We start from the raw sequence: 22,276 nt of genomic DNA, 5'->3' as shown, positions 1-22,276 counted from the left end.
TGCTACCTGCACAAGCGTCAAGCAAGCTTAAAACTACCTTTGCTAAGTTGTTGAAGACAAAACAAGAGTCAAAGTAATAAACTGGATTTAGACGCGATGTGTGGAAATGTGAAACTTCATGCGTACTCTTAGTTACTGTATATGACAGTTTTCATGTTGTTCTCCAGCTTAACTATATTTTAAGTAAATTAATAAATATCTTAACATATTTATTAATATCTAATCTTTATTTAGATATTGAATAATATCTTTAATATTAAAGTTGATTCATTTTTAGGCAAAGGTTTTCCCTAAAAATAATTCAAGATTAAAGAGGACTTATTGCTACCATTTCCTGCTCCATATTTTGTATTCATGGATTTGTAGCGTTTTATGATTCACAGTGTAAAACATAGATAAAGATTCATTTAATGAGCCTTGGTTCTTCCCCTCAGTTCACACTGACTGAAACAAGTAGTGCTTTTCCAGCAGTACCTACTCGGCAGGGGGGTTCCAAGCAATCTGAGGTGATCCGAGAATGTGACGTCGTCAGACTGCTGACTGAACGGCTAGTCAGCAGCTTCATTCGATGAGTCATGAGAGCATCCCCTTCACGAAAATCTAAAACTGTCATTTTTGAAACCAGCAACTCGGAAAATGGAAGAAAAACAAACAACAACACGGGTGTCCCCGAGTCTGACAAAAAGCCACAGACCGAGCAACACATATACCATCGCATACAAATGACGTCGTGTGATGTTTGACCGGGTTGCTATAACTACTCCACTTAGTTAAGTGTTACTTGATGTAATGAAAAACAAGCTGTAATGAGTTGTGATGCGTCAGCTTGCGTTAAGCCAATCTGAAAAGGTACTCACAGGGTTTACTTGCGCTGACATGGTTAAGCTGTACATACTCTGATTTTACCATGTTTAACATGAGCATCCACCCACTGTCAAAGTATACGAGGAGGGAAAGTGTTTGTTTTTTTAAAGGAAACCTACCAGAGTCCCTATAAACGGGGCTCTTTTAGCCCAGTGAAACGTCCCTATGAGTGGCTTTAAATGTAAAGCCAACATTGTTCAATGAATATAAACAAATTTTTCAATCATCTTATTTATTCATTAAAAATCACAAACAGTTTTTTAGGTAACTAATGTGTGAGACAAGCGTATAACACAACAAACGAATAATGATGTAACGCGGGATGACGAACTAACAATTCCCATCAACATGCTGAGCAAACAACAGCAGCTGACTTCTTATCATCTCCCCCGTTGCAGTGACTCTTGCCAATTAGTGAGTAAGGCTGGAAAACAAACTGCTCACTTTGAGAGGTCAATTCTCCGACAGGAACACTTGGAGTTTTAGCATGATCGCAGACTTTACAAAAACAAGAGAACACTCACCGTCATGACTGACTCAGTGGTCCTCCGGTCCAACGACTTGGCTCTTCTCAGAGGGGGCAGGGTAGAGGGAAAGTCCAGACCCTGACCCACGTCTTGCCTCTGTTCCTAAACAACACACGCATATAAACACCCTTAAAGAAGCTCTCAGCAACTTCCAAGAAACTACTGTCACTACTGACACCCACAGCCATTTAGTGAACTACAGTCAGCATTCCCATGCTCAACATCAACAATACAAGTGATGAGTAATTTATAACACTTTGCACTGCATCCTTCACATAGAAAACAGTCCATAGTACAGACGAAAAAAGGAAGCATAGATGCATGTTTGAGTTTTCTGTGAGATTTGTGTAAATTGGCTCTACCAGAATGTTTGCATAATAGTGCAAGTAATAAGTAGCGGGCAAATGTTTTTATAGAAAACACACAGAACAGGCAAGAATCACTGACCCATTCTTTTGTAATCAGGTCTGTTTGAGTGGGTATTAATGAGCTGTGGAGAAATCTCATGACAAACACTACTTTGTTGAGCCCATGTGTTTTATGAGGCCGAATTCGGCACTGAATCAAAGAGGCTGAAAACAAAAATACACACTGTTAGCATGAGGCTAAATGCGTCAGCTGGAAATGTGTGCATTGTTTCAACGCAACAATAAGGAGAACAGAGCGTTTGTGTGCAGTAAGAGACACACAAGCAGTCTTGGCTGCTTTATTTGCGTACGTGTACGCAATATTTTTATGGTGAAACAGATCCAGGGCCAAGTGGTGTCCGAGTGGGGACTCTGTGTCGGGTCACTGTCTTGCTAAACTCAGGCCCGAGTTGCTCAAACTTAGCGCAAGGGGCTAGGGTGGGAAAGGAAAATGTAATCACCAGGGGAATCCCACCACAGAGTGGAAACTGGAAATGAATACAGCAACCCCTGCTGACCTCTGACCTACAAGCAAAACAAAGACAGGACAGAGAGAGGGAGAGGACGGAGGGAAGAGGGTGAGGATAAGGGAAAAGAAAGAGGAGGAGCGGTGGGATAGCAGCGGGGCAGAGGGGGAACCAAAACTTGTCCTGGTAGGGCCACTGCTGAGAACACATCTGGCTTTCCATGTGATGTTGTTGAAAATCACTGTTTACACATATTACCATATCTATTGTGAACTGCAGCACAATATTGGCACTGTTGGACTGAACACACCCACACTCACACACGTTACCTCTCTCTGGAAGCGTCTGTGTTCACTTCGGCCTTGCCTAACTCTGCTTCTCCCCGACTCCTCCACCTCCATTTTTTCTGGATTCTCCAACTCCAAGGCCTCCAACTTCTCGATAACACCGGAGCGACTGCAAACAAATGCACACTTTGGTTAAACATGTAAGGCATTCAGTTTCTATAAATCGTCATGAATGGTAATGACACTGAAAGGCTCTCAACTGGCATGTTGACCTAACTTGTACTGTGTTAAAAAAAAACTGTTCAAGACGCTGGAATTGGGAATGAGTTAACTGGAAGAAAATTAGAGATTTTCTTCTACAGCAGCCTGACAAACATTTAGTCACTAATCAGATCAGTTGTCCTAGCTCTGGGATCATCTGCTTGTTTCTGTTCTTACAGTCTTGATGATCACAATGGACTTGTGCTGTTAAGACTGGTTGATTTACAGTACTGACTAACTCATAATAGAGTATAAATCTACAGGTCTGCTTAAAGCAACCTGTAGCATTATAGTACAAATGGATTCCTAATTCAAAAGTGCTGGGCCTCTCTGTGTAGAGACCACATGTTTGCAAAATTACCCCCCAAAAAAGCGTCATTCTCCAAATACTTAAAACCCTGGGAACTTTTTCCCTTTGGCACTGATCATCGGTGCCAGATACTGGAAGCAGAAACTTGCTTATATTTCTGACCCTGCAGTCAAACAGCAGGTAAAGTTGTTGATGCGTTTAGAAAGCTTTTGCTGCTGCAGGATTAAAGTCATTATGGGTTAATCTTCAGGTCTGTGACAGTGTAGCAGCAGGTTTTTAAGTCACGCCTCCTAAGGGGAAATGAAAGCTTGCTCTGCCAGTGCTGTCAAGAAATGTTTCTTTGGGAGAAGGAAAAAAAAATGCAAATACTTCAAATGTAAATGTAAAGAGTTGAGATGTTCCCAGTAAATAGTCATGGGTCTTTGATGTAGTGGACAGGCTGATCATCTGCAACAGATTACGCTAAAGAAACTCATTCACAGAACGATCTCTCAAGGGTAAAATGAGTGCTGGATCACAGATCTGAGAACAGCCTACGCTCGCTCAAGTCCATCTGCAACCTTCCTCAGTCTGTGACACACAACACCGCCTGCTCTGACACATTCCCACACAGGCCTTTTGTTCAATAACAGAAATCTGCATTACAGAGAGGAAGAGGGCAAGAAGCAGTGGGAAATATTATATTACTCTTTTGCTTAAATGCTGCCCTTATTTGGGGACACTTCTGCTACAGTCGCTGCCCTTAAAAGGGAATAAAGCAGAGGGGAGGAGGATGAGGACAGTGTGGAGGCCACCGTTTGCCCCAGTCAGGCTCACATGAAGTTGTCAGAAATACACATCAGATGAGGAACAGACAAGGACCAGGAGTGCACATGCACTTTCTGGCTAAGTGCTGTTGCTTCTGTTACTTCATTTCAGTTAGGAAGAAGAAAAGCACCACTTGGCACGTGCTGTCTTTTTAAAGGGAATTTCCTTGAACTTTAAAATATTATTCAAATTAAAACCAAATGACTGAATGTGAAACGGGGCGAAATGACAAAGGTTCATCTGTTAGGCAGGCAGGCCTGGACCATGTAAGCCCATCATGCAAGGACAAAAGCTCGTGCCTTTTGATAAACCTGCACGAGGTAGCCAGTGTGAATGATGGAGACTCAAAACTAGCAGAAAACTAACACAGTAGTGCCATGCTGCCAACACTGGGCCATGCAGTCAGCTGTAGAAAACCCTTTATGATCCTTCCACAAGTTTACCTTGTTGCGACATCTACTTCTAGATGGATCTTGCTGACCAGAGGCTTTGCTTCGATCATCTCATCCTGAGCTGAACTAACAAACTCAGCAGTGAATAAGTATGAACTTTCAGGAAAGGGATTTCAGTCGTAACGGGATTTAATGACATTTCTCAGTCAGGGACCACATCTTCGAGTTGTTGTGTCTATTTTCCATCCTTGGCCCCACACTGCAATGTCAAAAAATATAAAGCTGGCTGCTGTTGCTATGCAGATGCCTGCTGTGTTAATGTGCCATTTACATAATGGCACATTAACATTGGTAAGTGTTGGAAAGCGGCTCCTAGGCTGCTCCCCTGGTTGCTGTACAGACAGATGTGTGTTCACTTGAACATGAACTGGTTCAGGACACTAATAATGTTCAAGGGCCACTTTCCTCCACCTCCTTTTCCCTTTGGGCCTGGCAGGCATGGAGCTATCTGAATGGCACAGGAAGCTGGCTCCGGGAGGAAAAAGATGACCCCGCTACCCCTGTAACAACCTCACCTACTAGGTTTGTTTGAAGTGTTGCCCTCACTGGTGTCTGTGTGTGCGAGAGAGACCTTTCACAAACATAACCAGTCGTGGAGAGTCAGATTGCTGAACGGAAAGTACAAAACCTGCACTGTGTGCTTTTTTAAAAGGAGGAAAAAGTTGAAAGGCAGGGGTGATTGTTAAGGAACACATTTTCCCATAAAAACACGGGTAAAAAACTGATGCTATCCAATATAACGCAGAGAGCTGAGATTCTAAGAAAGCATTCCACTGACCTGGTTCATCAGGTTTAATCAGATGCTGATTAAACTGCTAGTTCGCAGCAGGATCTTATCACCTTTGCTTATCAACATGCTACCTGCATGCTCACATGTAGTACTTTTTTCAATCAAGTCCATCTGAGCACAAAAAATACAACTAAGACAGAGCTAGAGTTCATAGTTTGTGTATTATATTTAAATGTCTGTGGACAAATGACAACGCTGTGTGACTTAACCTAATCGTGATCAACTCCCAGAGAGCTTTATTGACAGTCAGGGTGGCTATCGACCGTAGCTACAACCTAGAAGAGGTAGTGTAATTTATTTTCTGAGATATTGGGAAGATGAGACAAGATGGATCCAAAAGACGGCACAATAACTGTACAAGGCTGCACAATTCACCATTTCCACTGATCAGTCTGACTGAATTTGTGACAAACTCAGTCAGATTGCATTAACAGCTGTTTGCATACAAAGAGAGACGTCTTGCGAATATCTGTGAAATCAGATTATCATTAATGTAAAATGAAAACAGCTCAGCTTCCAAATGCTTCACTTGTTGCTGTTTTGCTGGATGATTTGTATAACATAAGAGAAAGTTTAGAAGTCAGTGAACACTGACCTCCTCTCGGGGCTGAAGACGGCCTCTCTCTCCTGCCTGTCTGGGCTCCTGAACCGGCTCCTCTTCTCAGCCTTTCTAGCCTCAGCCTCCAACCGCCGAGACCGCGGCGTGTCGTGGTGGCTGTAGGAGTGACCGCTCCTCTGGGTGGCCGGGTGGCTGTCTGTGCTCGTCACCGTGCTGCCGCTGGCATCCGAGTCGAGAGAGCTGACTGAGCCGCTGATGTGAGAGCCGTTGGAGAGCAGGGAGCTGCCGGAGGGGAAGGGGTCGCTGGGAGCTGGTGAGAGGCAGCGCGGAATGCCTCCCAGGCTGGAGCAGGAGCCGGTCGGGGACAGCAGGTCGCTGGGAGGCTGGGGGGTGGAGCCGTGCAACGGCAGGCCGCCCCGGTCCACTTCATCACCGTTCACTGAGCCTGCATCAGAAGCCTGGGCCGCAGATGCAGAGTCCCCTACAGATGAGGAACAGAAGATGCCATGATGCCATATATTTATTTAAAATAAGATTAATTGAATACATTTGACTTAAAAAAACAAAAACCCATTTGATTAGACTCTCTACCTTGGAAACATGTATTTTTATGTCATTTTAAATTGCTTTAATTTCTTCTTCAATAATAAACAACCCATTATCTAGAAAACAACTGGCTGGGTAAAGCCTAATGAAAAACTTAAATGTGGTGTCTTTTTCACTTGGTTACATCCTTTTTGAATATCACCTTTGACCTTATTTATAATGTGTTATTTCTCCTTACCTGTAGGGGGCAGTGGTGATCCTGAAGGTAGCTCAGCAGCAGTCCAGACTGCTGCCCCTTCAGCCTCCCTCTGGTTCAGTTCTTCCTGCCAGATGATGGAGCTTGAATCTGGAACTTTTTCCGCTTCTGGGATACCAGACCCAGTTACTGCTACCTTGGCTGGACCCGGCTCCTGGATGTGAACGCACAATGAAGTCAAAAATGACGGCCTAAAGAAGGTGGCGCATGATCCTGACCTTTGAACGTTTGTGTTGTGAGGAGGATTACCTGGGAGGTGGCAGGCTCAACTTTGCGTTTCTTCTTCTGGTTCTGTTTGTTGGTTCGGGGGTAGACAATCAGCTGTTCACTCCACCTGCAGGTGTGTGCGTGCACAAACACACATGCCCAAAGATTTCTGAATATCAGACATCAGCATCCAACCCTGTGACAACCCATCAGTAATCATATCTGGACAAATTACCCATTGATGATCTCCTTATTCTCTCCTCTGATGTAGTACTCCTGGTCAGGTGTGATGATGCACAGTGAGTTCTTCTGGCCCGTCTTGGGCTCTGCATCAATGACGTCTGTACACAGGTTCATGTTGACTGTGCCCTGAGGGAGCGTGCTTGGCTAGAAAAGACACAATATGAAAAAATGAGCAGAGACGTATCCAAATATTTGGATATTTATACACTGTGTAGGTAATCCAGTTTTCACTTTGGAGATATGGGTAACTGTTTTACTTTTTTTTTTTTTGCATGTGACATGTGAAAGATCTCTACTATCTCCCTCATGGCCAATCATTATGTTTAACATGCATGTATGGTACTCAGCACAGACCTACAAATTAGCCTCCATATTTGCTTGTGCTTGTGCGTCACATAGCTAAGCGGAGGGAAGTGTTAGGTTAGAGACCTAAGACCTGTTCATTTTAAAAACAGAGCGAGAACAAATGTGTGGTGTGCTCGCCCAGCTAAATACTCATATCACGTTCCAAAGGAAAACATGCTTCAGATCTCTCTGTCATACTGTACGAACCCTCGGCTGCTATCGCCACGTCACTATGGTAACGAGTTGAGTCCTCTGTTATAGCACACTGAGTGAAAAGTGAAGGTAACAGCATGCTCAGTGAAGAACAGAGCTGTTTGTAGCATGGAGACTGATAGCTTTCAGCGTCATGGTTGATCCACAAAGCACAAACCACAGTCAAAGCTCTGACTAGGGCCATATACTGTTCACAGTAATACCGGTATAACGTTTGTGTTGTTTGTGTTGTCGGGCAACGATAAGAAAATGAAATATCGCGATAGAATATGGGTAAAACGCGCATGCGCAGTGCCTTTGTTTACATACGCACATGGCGGCGACGCAGAACGAGAAGGGCGAAAGCGGATCGTTGAATGAAACAGATGAATCAGAATTGGTTTGTAAAAATGCTGCAACTTCAGTGGTGTGGAACTGGTTTGGCTTTCGTCCATCAGATACACAACAAAGCACTATTTTTGGTAGAGCATGCTAGCGGGCCGTCGTTATTACCGTGTTGTTTGGAAAATACGGCACACTTAAAATCAATCCTTTGATTTTTCTGAAAGTCGACAGAGCCCCTTATAATCCTGTGTGCCTTATGTATGAATTCTGGTTGTGTTTACCGACCTCGAAACGATTTTATGTACACGGCGCTCGAAACTCTGTCAAATGTTTTTGCTAAGCTACGAACCCGCACCGCTTGATGGATTGTCGGAGCATTATGGCTATCGTAGGCAGGAGCCTGGCCTACGTACTGTGCTTCAACATAATATTACCGTATCGTGTGTGTATAACCTCTTTTTAAGTTTTGTGGATATTATACATGGTTATGCTGAGGATATGTCAGCCAATTTCCACTGGAAATGCCTTTTGGTTAAACTGTCAGCGAGGAATTTGCATTTGTACTGTTAAATTTTTATATAACTTTAGGCAAGGCAAGGCAAGGCAAATTTATTTGTATAGCACAATTCAATGAATTTTGATTTCAATGAAATGAAATTTAAGCTTAAAAGTGTGGATTTGGTGCTTTATTCAAATGCAGCTGAGAATAGAATTAATATAACTTTAATGCACATAAAAAACAGCTGCTTGTTTAAGTGAAAATACATTGATGGGTTTTTGGTTTTTTTGCATTAATAAAGTTGTGGAGTTGTAAAGTATTTTGTCTAGTGTCAATTATATCATCAGTTATATTGTTATTGCAAATTTTCAAATGTATATCGTGATAAATATTTTTGGTCATATCGCCCTGCCCTAGCTCTGACGTCACTTCCCTGTATGTTTTGTGTGGTCCGACTGCCATTTGAACCTGTACAGTCTCGTTAATGTCGAGAAAACCCTCCAAACTTCCTCTCCGACCTTCTCAGAATCCTGCCGCTCTGTTATCAGCCTTTGCTGCACTGTGCCTGCTACAGATGTAAAACAGGTGCTGGGTCTTTTTCCAGCTCCTTTTAAGGCCACTGAACACAGATCCAGCTTTATTAAGATCTATCTGTAAAGCCCTAGGGCCTGCCAAATATGGCAATTACATGGCGTCGTACCTCAGAACTGAGACGCTGTGGAAGAATTTCCTCTAATAGAAAGAAAAATGATCATGTGTGAAAATAAGGACCAAATGGCTGACAACTATGTGTAAGCCCACAGGGTTGCAAGACTAATGCCACATTAATAAATCGAACGATATTTGCTGTGATCAGAGAAGCTGAAGCCCAGCAGCGCTTTAAGAAGTGGAAAACAATTCTGAGTCAGTGTACTCTAGTAATCTCTTCTCAGCATCAGTACTTTCTGACTCAAGTTTTCTACGAAACAAACAACTAAGCTCAGGAAACCTATCCCAGCTGTCTTAGGGCGAGAGGCAGGGTACACCCTGGACAGGCCAGTCTGTCACAGGGCTAACACAGAGAGACAACCATTCACGCCCACATTCGTACCTATGGGCAATTTTGTGTTTCCAATTAACCTATCACCACTAACTGCATGCCTTTGGACTGTGGGAGGAAGCCGAAGTACCCGGGGAACCCACGCAAACACGGGAAGAACATGCAAACTCTGCACAGAAAAACCCAGAAACGCCAGATTCTCAGATTAAAGCTCACAAAACCATTTCAACAACAACCAAACAGCAAATGAGAGCAGGTACACGGTAGGGCTGAACGATATATCGCATTTGCGATAATATCGCGACATGATCAAGTGCAATTTTCTAACCGCAAAGGCTGCGATTATACTCTGGACATGTCCAAATTCATGGGCTGCATCCTCCTGAGGCCGCATTTGTAGACCGATTACGTCACAGCGACGCGCCGAAGGCTGTCCAAATTACTACCATATCCCAGAATTCATAGCGCGGCCCAGCCAAACTCCAGTTTCCAGCAATGGCGGCCGCTACTAAGTTTTAAAATTACTCATACTAATCTTTCTGGGTCACAAAATAAACTTTTAACATATTTTCAGGCGAGAAAGTAGTTGTGTAAACATCAAATATCTGCTCGGTTTATCAAGATATCCCATATTTGCAAAAGTGCTTCGACGTTTTCAGAGGCGTCTGCTACCCACCAGCTCGACAGCTAGCCGGGAGCTCGAGGGTTACTGATGCGGCCGAGAACGGCACAACTCCCGGCACATCATTTTCAGATCACCGCGGAGTTTCGCTGCTCGGGTTAAACGTAATATATAAGTCACTTAGACAACCTAAAAATGTTATTGTTGGGCTTTTTTCAGTGTTTTGTTTGTTCGTGAGTAAATCGGTTTGGCTGAGATTAAAGTTATTAGATTAGATAAAATAAAACTTTATTAATCCCCCGGGTGGGTTCCTCCTTGGTTTTCACACAGCTGACTAAACGTCAAACAGAAAACTTATTAAACAGAAGTATGAGACAGTCGAGAATTTACACCAGTGTCTGGTTATATTTTAGATAGCAAGAAGCAGACGGCCGAGTTTATTAAACTCCACCGAGACAGCGGTGACGCTAATCAGAACTAGCCTTCTGATTAGCTAATCAGAAGGCTAGACCGTCAGAAGGCTAGACCGACAGAAGGCTAGACCGACAGAAGGCTAGACACGCCTTTAAACTTTAAAGGCGTGTTTGTGTGTGTGTTTATACAATTGCTATTATGTTTGCACTTTATGTGTAATGTTACTGACTGCAGAGATCAGTAAGATGTGTGTATTTTTTATTTATTAGTTTTATTTATTTAATATTATTTTTTTAATTGAATGACTGTCTAGTAGTTCACAGATGTCGAAAAACTGAGTGTGGTAAAGCCACTGATTTTTTTTATGTATATTTCTGCAATCTGCACATTGTACTGACTTTCATTTTAATGTTTACACCAGGGTTCCTTGTCAGCACTTTATGCTCAGATGTTTGTAAGATAAAAATAAACTATTGTGTATGTTCAAATATACTGTTGTGATTGAAGAAGTTAAATAAAAATGTCAGTCATCAATTCATGCATCACCTCATGTCATCATAGCAGAGGTCTGTCTTCCAGGAAAGAACAGTTTAAAATTAATGTAATATAGTATTGGCCATACTATATGATGTATTGCTTGTCTTTGTTTAATAATACAGAAGACAAAGACCTTAAAAAATAATCGCATATCGCATCGCAATCGCAATATTGGGGCAAAAAATCGCAATTAGATTATTTTCCATAATCGTTCAGCCCTAGTACACGGATAGTTTTAAGAATGAATGTTTTATCTCTGCTTTAAGGCTGAGGAACAGAAATATTGTCCCTTTAATGGGTGGAGACTTATGGGTCTGCACCAAAAAGAACACGGTCTTTCTGGTGCAGCACAACACACGAAACACATAAATGTAATGTTGCTCAGTTTGAACATTTTTACTCATTCAGCATGCAATTATTGACATTTATGGCCTTTATACTGCCAGGTCACTGAGTTTCATACTCGTCCTATACACCTGTGGCCATTAAAGTGATTCAAACACCTGATTTTAATGATCTGAATGAAGGAATGAAACATAAAAAAAATGCTCCACCCACACACCCAATAGTAACTAGGCCACAACCTAGTAGCTGAGGCCTAGCAGACTCTGATCAGCTCTAGCAGCCTGCATTTCTGCTATATTTTAATGTTATAAAATTTGGGAGTTTAGCATGGAAAACTCCTGGATTTTACCCTCTGTTGGATCCAGCCTCAATCAGCGCTATTTTATGCAATGAAATCATCTCTCTTTGCCCAAACACATCCAAACTGTTTACTACATACGTAAGTGCACCACACCGCAAACATAACTACACTTCTTGCCGAAGCATGACTAGGAATCATCAGCAGCATGTCTGCAGGAAAAAAATGTTTGATGGGTGCGACGGAGTACTTCATATTAGAAGTTAGTGATTTGTTGGTGTGATACGCATGTAGTAACCTGTTATGCAGGAAACTTTGTGTTGTGTTGGGAAAAAAGAAAACATTTTATAAAATAGCGCTGATTGCATCATGCGAAGATCTGCTTTGCTGGCTGATTGCACGACTCGCTACACCCGGCCTGGTGAGGTAAAGCTGGAGTGTGAACTCCAGCTTGTCGGTCTGGTGACTTAAACAGGGTCTCCTCTATACAGATCTCATTCATAAAGTGCTTTACAAACCCGAACATTACAGATAACAGCTGGATTTTCCCGTTTGAGTGCAGCTAGCCAAAATCCGTAGAGCCACTTACGTCTAAAGAGACAGTGAAAGTGGACAGTATATCCTCAGCTTTAACATAAAACTCATTGCTGCAGCCTGGGGCAGCACAAAAGTGATCCATTTAAACTGATTTTTAGTTATAGTCTCCTTATTTTCCTCTGAGTTATCAATTCTTTCACTGGTTAGCTAACATAAGCTAATGTCTATTTGCTGCAACCAACCAAACCACATGACAACATCAGTTCAGTACTGACAGCAGATGGCACTAAACATGCTTTTGAAACTTTAACATTAAGCACTTATTTCTTAAATCCAGCTTCACAGACAGAGTTGATGATGATGTAAATTAGCCTTTGTGTTAGCCCTGCGACAGACTGGCGATCTGTCCAGGGTGTACCCCGCCTCTCGCCCTTTGACAGCTGGGGTAGGCTCCAGCACCCCCTGCGACCATGAAAAGGATAAGCAGAAGCGAATGGATGGATAGATGTTTAGTGCTTCATGTCCTCCTTAAGAGGCTCAAAATTAGACGATGACTCCTGAAGGTTTTCCTGCCTGCTAGAAAATCCCTTGAAAATTCTGAAATACAGTGGCCTTACTGTTTTCCTATGCAAATACTGACTGTAAAATATTGCAGCCTTACTATTTTTAATGTGTTCAGCATGTGGACTTTTAGGAAAAGCAAACTTGTTAAAACTGGATTTCTTGTAATATATTTACTGGTGTTTGATCCAGTAAGTAAGATTGATTTCGCTGTTCACTGTGCCCGAAGGTGGCTTTACTGTATTTTGTTGCTGCTAGGTGGAGCATGAACTACTGCAGTCCAGCTGATGCTGACAGCATAAAGGCAACTTGTTGCTTAGAAACTGCCCTCGGCTACTGGCACCAAAACAAAGGAGATGTATCTGCCAAGGCTACTATTCAAAAACAAATGAATTGTCCTGGGTTTGATTTTTACAAAACCAGGCCAATTCCATATCCTCCAATTGTGTCCGTCTTCCATGTGGTGACTAATTTTAGCTTGGCTATGGGGTATTATTAAAAGAAACGACTTTCTCATACAGTCCTCTCGAGATCTCTGGCTGACACGACACAAGAAACAACAACACAGAGAAAACGGCACTCAAACAATACAACCCACACGAGACTGACAATTAAAATGCTTCATGCTAAGAAAATGGACTTTTAGGTAAAATCTGTATTTAAAAATAAAAACATTTTATGTTACAGCCCCAGCCCAACAGTAAACTTTCCAGAAAACTGTTAAAACGGCATGAAAAAATAAGTGGGCCAGCTGTAGAATTGAGTGGAGTACACCCACTCCATAAATGATAAATCCTCCAGGAGGCTTTTTACAGGCAGAGCCAAAGGCAAATCCGCCACAGCAGGCTCTGGAGAGAGACTGCTGTTTTATGTGCTGCTTGTTCCTCGATACAGTTCCCCATCATCAAAACCTTTAACACAGAGAAGCCTAAATGTTAAAACAACCATGAACTGATTGAGATGTGCTAGAGTGGGTTATTCTAGCAGCACTGGTGACAGAAATCCCAGTTTCCCTTTCTAAAACATGATGTAAAACAGAAGCAGCTCTGGATTAAAGCGGTCACCTCCTGACCTCTTCTTCAGCGTGTTCTCATGGTCATTGACCTTTTAACCTAAAAGCTTTCAGGGTGGTCCCACTCTGTGTTAGATCTTCATGAAAAATGTCTCCCTTTCCATTCATTTACTTGTTTAAGAGTGACGTTCAAGTATGGGAAGCATTATGATGGGCCAGCATCAGCGGAGCAGGGTGCTTACTGTGGCAGGCTGTGTGTGAGGAATGTCTGGGTCTGGGGCATATCTGACGTTTCCTCTGTGGGTTTTTTTCCCTTTTTTTTTTTTTTTTTTTAGGGGCTAGTGCTCCTTTTCTCTTTCTCTGTATGGTCCCGGAGCTGCAAGTACACTGCAGTTCACCAAATAAGGGCATTAAAGGAGGAATGCTGCATTAGACAGAAAAGCATCTTTCCCTCTTTTCATGGAGAAAATAGTTCAGCATTAAGGGTGTACTGCTTCAGATAGACCGCTGCCTAGATGGCGAAAAATATCAGACGACGTCATTGCTCCAAGTTAAACGATCTTGGGATTCAAGGAAACCCATCATTTTCCCTCTTCCTTTATCTTATGTACAGTATATACACTGTTCCAGTGGCAGACGCTCATATTAAACGCAGCCAAAGAGTTAAGTCCAATTAATCCTTTTAATCCCTGAGATTTCAGTGAAAGGGGATACTCTTAGTGGCCGTCTCCAACACGCAGTTCTGGCAGTGAGCACAGAAACCTGCCTGTGTTACCTGTTGTTTGTGTGGAGAAGCCAATCAGAACAAAGCTTGCTTATATGTGGGTGTAAAGCAAGAGGAACTAAACAGTCGAGCAGAGCATGATTTCTGAATATTAAAATAGCCAGAACATTAAAAAAAACTATATATTTTGTTACTAATTCTTGTCTAAAATATTAATTAACATTAGTTATTATTATTCTGCCCTTGAAGGGAAGGAGTGTGTAATCGATTCTGTCTGTTTGCTAGCAGTCTAGTGTCCGCAGTTTTCTAGATATCATTTTCATATTTTGTGTGACGGTAGATACCAATAAGAGCTAGTCCTGATTTTATCAGTGTGAACAGTGGGTCAAGGTCACGCCGAACGTGAAAAATCAGCAGAACCTTAAGAGATAATATACTAGGCCTGGGAGGACATGAATACCTAGGTTGGCTTAGTATTTGACCTTGACCTTCATTGTCAGCGCCCAAAGTTCACCTTGAAAAAATTTCAAGAAACCATATTGAGTAATATATCATACGAAAGGGCACGGAGAGCACACTTTACGCTCTACGACATCATAATGACAGCATAACGACAGCATAACAGGATGTCATCATATTGTACTAAAAACAAAACATGAAAGGTTAGTCTATCCTTTGCCCTTTGGGGCGAGTTTCACTCTGCGTGGTCTTGTTTTTTGTTCTTTTTTTTTAATTTTACCGGCGTGTGGTAGGATTTTAGTCAGGTTTCCAGTCACTCCAAATGTTTACTTGTCCTTCCCAACTAAACAGCTTGTTTCAGACATTGGAGGAACTGTGGCAATTCCAAGGATTTTTTTCTAGTCATACTGCTGAGCTCTACAGTGACGGAGAGAGACAGCGCTGTATTCTATAGTCTTTACGCACATGTTCAGCACTTTGGCTAGTGGCTGCTGTTTGAAGTGCTTTATAAATACATTTGGCTTGGCTTTGCAAGCGTGTGTGTCAAAAATCTGTCTTGTCTGTTTAGCAGAGAAGCAGCAACAAGGAAGAATAAAGAAGAGGAAGGGTTAGCATTCTGCATTCTGCTGCTCAAATGCAACAAGTGGTCTACAGTTTAGAAAGTATTATTTATAGTCGAGAATGCCATATAGTACCCTGTGACTACACAGTGCAAATTATTGGTCAATAGTTTTACAAAATGTAAAACCTTACACAGCATCTCCACCTGACTGAATGAGTGTGAAACATAATTATAATCAAAACTATTGTTTTAGTCTTAGTCAGTAAAAAGAAACAAACACCGAACCCTTCTGAAGCATCTCGATAGCAAAGCTATAAAATAAGGTTCCAAATGTGTCGTTTTCCCTTCATGCGACAATAAAAGTGTAGAGAATGCCATCAAAACAGTTAAAGACAAAGAGCGAGTAGGAGTGGCTCATCTAAATCTCTGATACAACAAGGCCAGAGAAAGTCAGAGAAACAGGAATAAATGTCAACCTCAATCACATCATTTCAACCCTCCATTGGTGGCTTGAGCTACTCTGTAAACAACCATGAGCCTGATGAGTTTGAAAACAGTAACGGTTGTCATAAGCTCCGAGGGCTTGGAGAGTTCCTATCTTCAGGGGTCTAGAGCACAAAGCGGCCACTTCCCTGACCCACTTTTCCTGCCTTGTGGAGCAGATGAAAAGACCAAAAGACAATGAGGCAGACAGTTTTGGAATCCCTGTTACAATGAGAGGAAAACAACTGCACACCAGCCTGGGTGTCGCTGGAAACACATTACACAGTGGAAACGTGCACACGCACGCTCACAAGCACCACATTTCCTCCCATTGTCATCACTGGCAACAGAAAAGAGATTCACCATGTGCTGATGTAAAGTCAGCTCATCTCCCTCCCCCTCACTGTCCTGCTCACTCACAAAAAGAAAGATGAAAGGCAAAGGTAAACACTCGTGTGACCTATGATTTCTACAGGATACATGAGAAAGTCACTCTCTGTGTTTCCGGCAGGCTGGTTGGTAGTGTGCGGCCCCCAGTGTTTACTCACAAGCAGCCTAATCTCCAGCCTGATCGGCTGGTATGGGTTTGGTCACCCGTGTCGCATTCCCCTGGCGCTACACTAGCACAAGGCGCAGGCTCAGAGCGGGCAGGAGACACTTCCCAGCCTTTTACTCTCTATAGCTTGGAAAAAAGCTATAGAGAGTAAATGTTTAACTCAAAGTCTCCACAACATTAAACATGCACCTTTACTTATTTCAATGAAATGATTCAGTTCTATTCGCTCCTCTGTGAACTAGTGAGGAAAGTTTCTAATGCGGTTTGAGATTTTCAGCACTGCTAAGTGTTTTTAATCAACCTTCAGTATCAAGACCACATTCCCAGACAGAACTGAGAACACGCTACAAACAATAAAACACTAAATGTTTCTGCTGCACAGCAGAAGCAAGCGAAGCAAGAAAACTTCCTAGGAGAACGTCTAAAATTGGAAATGTGGGAGTCAGAAATCATTAAGCCACATCACATGATTTTAGTAGCTGCATTACTTTTGACTACGCAGCAACAAACCATATGAAGTGCTTACTAACTGCATGCTTTATCCACAACATGCATCAGAGTCATTATACACACACAAGCAAGCATGGGGTCTAAACTGAGCACAATTTATTGGATGAAGTGAAAAACCATCCATACAAATATTGACTGATTGATTTAAGAATCTTTTAGAGTTTTCCATTGTTCCTGTAAATGATTAGAACTCTTTCTGCTTGCATTTAAATGTTTCACGCTTTAACATTTCTCAACTGCTAACCAATAACAAGTTGCCTTTGCAGCTGTGTTAAAATCAGCTGGTCTGTGGGTAGCTTATGTTTGTTGTATGCACTGCTGTTGCTTTTTGCTTCGTGGTGCAATTATAATATATAATTCCTCCAAGTTTCTAAGTAAAAAACAAAGTTGTTTTTTTTAGCTTGGTGAGGGGAAACAGTTTTAAAAACGTTCCCCTACAGCCACCATCTGTGCTTTTATGCTGCTTCCCCCCCACCTGTTTCCTCATCAACGTGAGCTCCACTCTTACTCTCCATCCTGTTCAAGCCAACTTTTCACCTTACTGTTATCCCGGTCAGGTTGCATACCCCAAAATCTTTTACGCTGTGCAGCCAAATACCCAGGTAAACTGACAAACACAATACCAAATTTGGCTCAAGTGCCTTTATTTTAGCCAGTCTTGTAGCTTAGTAGAGGAGAAGCACAGTTTTTCATTTTCTGTGGCATCAAACACTGTGCACAACATCTGAATAACTGTTATACTGAATCTCGGGTCTGTCTAGACAGTTTATGGTTGATTTCAGTAACATAATCACTGTTGCCAGCCGCAGCTTCCCACACAGTTGCAGCAGAGACAGTGTCATCCACAAATGCCAACAAAGTCATCTTCTAGCTAGCACATCACCTTCACATCTGCACCACTTTCTACATAGCTCACGTCGGTCTTTATAAACTTTTTTATGTCCTGACATATAATCAGGTTAAATGTCACATGTCTCTTAAGTATACTGATATAGGAGGGTTGTTTTTAACCATATTGCAAAGCCTTAATGAGCAGTTTCCAAAACATCTGTATAAACATCACACAAGAGTATAATCAAGTAAGATCAACAGTTATTGTAGGAAATGCTCCTCTAAAGAAAGAGAGTGACAGTGTTAGTGAAAGCCCTGATGGGTCGAGTGAAACTCAGTGAAAACTGATTCAGCAGCAAAGCCTCAGTCACAGCAAGCTGACTTTTTCAGTGTCTTTTGAAGTAGGAATCACACATACCAAGAAATTGCACTACCCCTAAACTGTACAACTACAACACGCAGACATGGACACCTGCTATGCCCTGAACTTTAAGATCTAAAACAATTTTGATTTTCACCTTCACAGCCTGGCTTCCACGCCCATACAGAACGGAATGCAGAAAAAAAACATCCTTTACTCACCGATTCGTCCAGGGCAAAGCGCAGACAGCCATGTTCGTACAGCACAAAAAATCTCCGTTGCCATTTCTGTGAGAAGAAATTAGGTATTAGTGGCTAGCCTCAATTGTATCGACTTAGAGGCATCATACTCAGTACTCCTCTTTCAGGGCATTTTTGGTAACTGGAAGTAGATATGCAAGCATTAATGTCCATACAGTACATTGTACGAACATTTTATAGAGCAACATGCAGGACTACAACAAATGCCCTTACCCGAGATCTCTGCATAGGATTGTCAAAGTCAGTTCCTTCAGGAGCCAAGCACAGCCATCCACCATAAATAGGTTTGGCCTGTAAAAAGAAAGAGGAAGAAAAAAACAAAACAGCAATTAAGGTAATCATTAAAACTGGAAAAGAGTGGGAAATAAAGGCGATGGGAAGGAGAGGGAGAAGGTTTTTTGGGGTTTTTTGGATGTTGCCTCTCTTCATGCATTGCATTTTATACACAAAACCGCTTTGCGTGTCTTTTAATGTAATCAGCTCAATATGATGACATGCTTCAGTGCCTCTTTAAACCCATGTGACCACAGTAGATGAGATTCATATGACAAACTGACTGATGGCGTGTTTGACTGAAAAGTACCTCAATGAAAAAGATGGACAGAACTTCCATATAAACACCAAATGTGATCGCAGTTTTTTGTCTGCTAGTAGCAACAACTAAACTGAGATGAAGCTGGATGTGAAGCCAGCTTTATCACCTGTCGTTTTATGCATTTGAATACTGAAAAAAATTATTTGTGTATCGTGTATGTAAAGCCCAACTAAGGATAAGGGTTGGGAATTCGCATCAGCTACAATCTGATGAAACACCTGGCGACGCATAGCGTTTTTTTTAAAAGCCGAGAAATGCGCCGTATTTGATAGCTTGCTGCGAGACCTCACACTGTGCACATCTACTGCGGGTGTGGTGCCTGTTATCGGACCCGGAGTTTGCAACATCCCCTAAAAACCCGAAGAGGAGAGTCCTGGCCCCTAGCCCTGCCGGTGAAGCAGAAATGATGACGGATGATGATGGCAGCAGCAGCCGTTCTTCTCTGTGTGAGTAGCTTCATGTTGTTCGTGTGTAATTTACGTTGAGTAGGCTAACCACGTTATTACATTAATGCATGTAAGGTGAACTAGCAAACATCATCATAGCTACATGCGGCTGTCTTCTTGTTTGATGGCAGATACTCCCTTCACCCTGGCCAAAAAGGCTAAAATGACCAAAGAAAAAGTGGAAAACAATTAAACATGAGAGGTTTTTGGACAAAGTTTGTGTTTTTTCCAGTGTTTAAGCACTGCTTCCAGCCAAGAATGATACCATATATGCCCCATAGCTGCAGAAAAGGCTAACATTGTTATCTTTTTACCAAAAAACAAAACAAAACAGCTGAACATGAGTTTTTGGCCCAATTTTGTGTTCTCCATTCTTTAAGCACCGGTTTGAGCACCGTTTAAGCACCGGCACCGTTTCAAAAGTACCGGTTTGGCACCGGTATCGGATAAAACCTAAACGATACCCATCCCTACTTGTGTATATTGGGTGCAACCAACAAGTTGTGGAACAACATTAAACTTATTATCAACGACACCACTAGCTGCATTCCTCAGAATTTCATCATCAGAAGAATTTGGTTCATTCTAGTTGGCTCGGAGTCTGCCACTATGATTTCAGTACAAAAAATTTAAATGATTTAATATGCTGCAACTATTAGCTTTCTACGTGTAATACTATTTTCATGTTGACTAAAAAGGCATGGAGCGTGAACTGTAGCAGATTTAGTTCACCCAGAGAAAAGGTGCGGCTCTTACACCCCTCCGTCCTGCAACCAATCGATTGGCTGAAGAGCAGATCAAGACCATCTCTGGTTCGCCACACTCCGGGCCAAAAGTGACATCATAAATGCTGGCTCAAGCGCAGCAATGACAAGCATAAACTCTGTGTCACACGGTCTCTGTGCTTTACACGTTATTCATTAACAAGCGTCTCGCATACAAGCACTCACTCTCCCACCTCCTCAAAAGAACCCAACCTAAAAAGATTTTTCTGGAAAGTAAATGCATCCAACTGCTAGTGTGTTATTCCAATTCTCCTCCATGTCACTGCATGCCTACCATAAATCCATACGTGCCTCGTTCAACTTGCCTTGGCATGCCACTTAGTTGAGTTTTGGTGGGCTGAACCCAGTATAAAGGATATTTAGCATGGGTAGGTGTGATACAGGTCAAATCTGGGGTCAAGAGCTCAGATCTTCATACAGTTAGACACTCCTAATGTGGTTCTATTCATTCACATGACCAGCGTTGATTTGTTTGCACATACAGACATGTACACAAGGAGATCGCAAAATTCTTGTCATGCAACAACACGGATGTGGAAAGTGTAAACATTGCATTTGTAGCAGTGCATTGAGGGTTTAAGGCACAGCTATGGTCACGAAGCATGCCTCCCATGGAGTACTTGTCACTACCCCCTTAGACTGCAGTGGTTGTCCAGATACTACATGAGGATAGGAACTTCAGTTTATCTTTGGACTGGTGACAACACAGGGAATCCAGCTCTCACCTACAGAATAAAACCCACGTGGTAGCCGTCTGCAGCTGTAAATCCAGCTTAACTTAGGCTTTAGTCTCTGTGATCACTTACTTTTAACACACAACAGAGGTGCTGACATCTTTTCCTGCTGTGCAACTATTCATTCTGTTCTCTGCTCAGAACTGCTGTCTAACAGGACCTAAAAGTACTTCCTGGACAAACCTTTAATCATTTCTATAATTGTGCCACCGCTTGGCAGCATAAACATAATTATATCACTGACTGCACAGTGTTGTGTGATGAGTTTCACTGACATGCAAAATGAGCAATCACTGACACAGATGACAGAATGTTGGCTTCACCATCACTGTTGCACAAAGGTACATGGGTTATCGTTAAAAAGCTCTCTAAATGTTTCTTCGAGCACTGCTTCCCCACAGAAGACACCATATATATATATATATATATATATATATATATATATATATATATATATATATATACACACATGTTATATTTTAACAAAGCAAAAAGGCTTCGACTGCATATCACAGTACTGATTTTTTCTGATTAGGGTGTTGAGAAAAATAAATTAAAAAAAACATAAGAGAGATGCATTGGTGGTTGCCAACTAGTTTTAGTTCGTTTATTTTAGTCTAAAGCTAGACAAACAGACTCCAAACTCCACAAAGTCTGACGACAGGGATTAAAAAAAATGGATGAGAGGAAAACATATCATTGCCATTTGAGCGTCCTTTTTAGGTTATTGAGACAGCTAACAGCTAACAGTAGTTTACATTTACTTAAAGCTTGTAACTTTCAGGGCTCAACATATTGCATTGGTCCAATGGCCTGGAGCAAGTTAAATAAAACAAAAAGAAAAAAGTCAATTCACTTTATTTTATTATTATTTTTGCTTCATTCTTAACACAGCAACAGCATAATTTAAAGACGAGGAAAAGTAAAAATTTACAAAGCAGTAACCATTGTTAAAAAATGAAAACTTTTTCCTGGTGCTGATACCGGGCACAGGTCAACTTAAGCCTGGCCTGACAAACAGGTGGAAATCATGGTTTATCCACCAAAAGACCCAGGAACTGTCATTTTACAGTAACTGTTATTCAGGAAGTACCCCACTTTCCCAGTTCGTCGAACAGAATCAAGATTAAGCAAACACACCCTCCACATGCCATCCTTTGCAATACAGGACAATTGGACTTTGTCAGTCATCGCTCAGAAAATCTCGTGGTCTGCTCCGACGTAATTTCGAGAAATGTTTG

The 22,276-nt window shown here is 41.9% G+C and overlaps 1 protein-coding gene across 3 annotated transcripts in view; it reads right to left on the bottom strand.

Moving 5' to 3' along the window:
* Nucleotides 1-22,276, bottom strand: part of mprip (myosin phosphatase Rho interacting protein) — a 45,753-nt gene that overhangs the window by 19,236 nt on the left and 4,241 nt on the right. For all 3 annotated transcript variants that reach the window (XM_012916257.4, XM_004575934.4, XM_004575935.3), the window contains exons 2-9: nt 18,689-18,766; nt 18,437-18,502; nt 6,976-7,127; nt 6,783-6,867; nt 6,516-6,687; nt 5,768-6,212; nt 2,595-2,721; nt 1,389-1,493 (exon numbers count right to left, since the gene is read on the bottom strand). In XM_012916257.4, coding sequence (XP_012771711.1) covers nt 1,389-1,493; nt 2,595-2,721; nt 5,768-6,212; nt 6,516-6,687; nt 6,783-6,867; nt 6,976-7,127; nt 18,437-18,502; nt 18,689-18,766 — 1,230 coding nt within the window. The remainder of the gene's footprint in view (nt 1-1,388; nt 1,494-2,594; nt 2,722-5,767; nt 6,213-6,515; nt 6,688-6,782; nt 6,868-6,975; nt 7,128-18,436; nt 18,503-18,688; nt 18,767-22,276) is intronic.

The sequence above is a fragment of the Maylandia zebra genome, linkage group LG8 (genome assembly GCF_041146795.1).
Source record: "Maylandia zebra isolate NMK-2024a linkage group LG8, Mzebra_GT3a, whole genome shotgun sequence".
Lineage (NCBI taxonomy): Eukaryota > Metazoa > Chordata > Actinopteri > Cichliformes > Cichlidae > Maylandia > Maylandia zebra.
The sequence above is the reverse complement of the archived record's forward strand: the minus strand, read 5'-3'. Positions and strand labels throughout refer to the sequence as shown.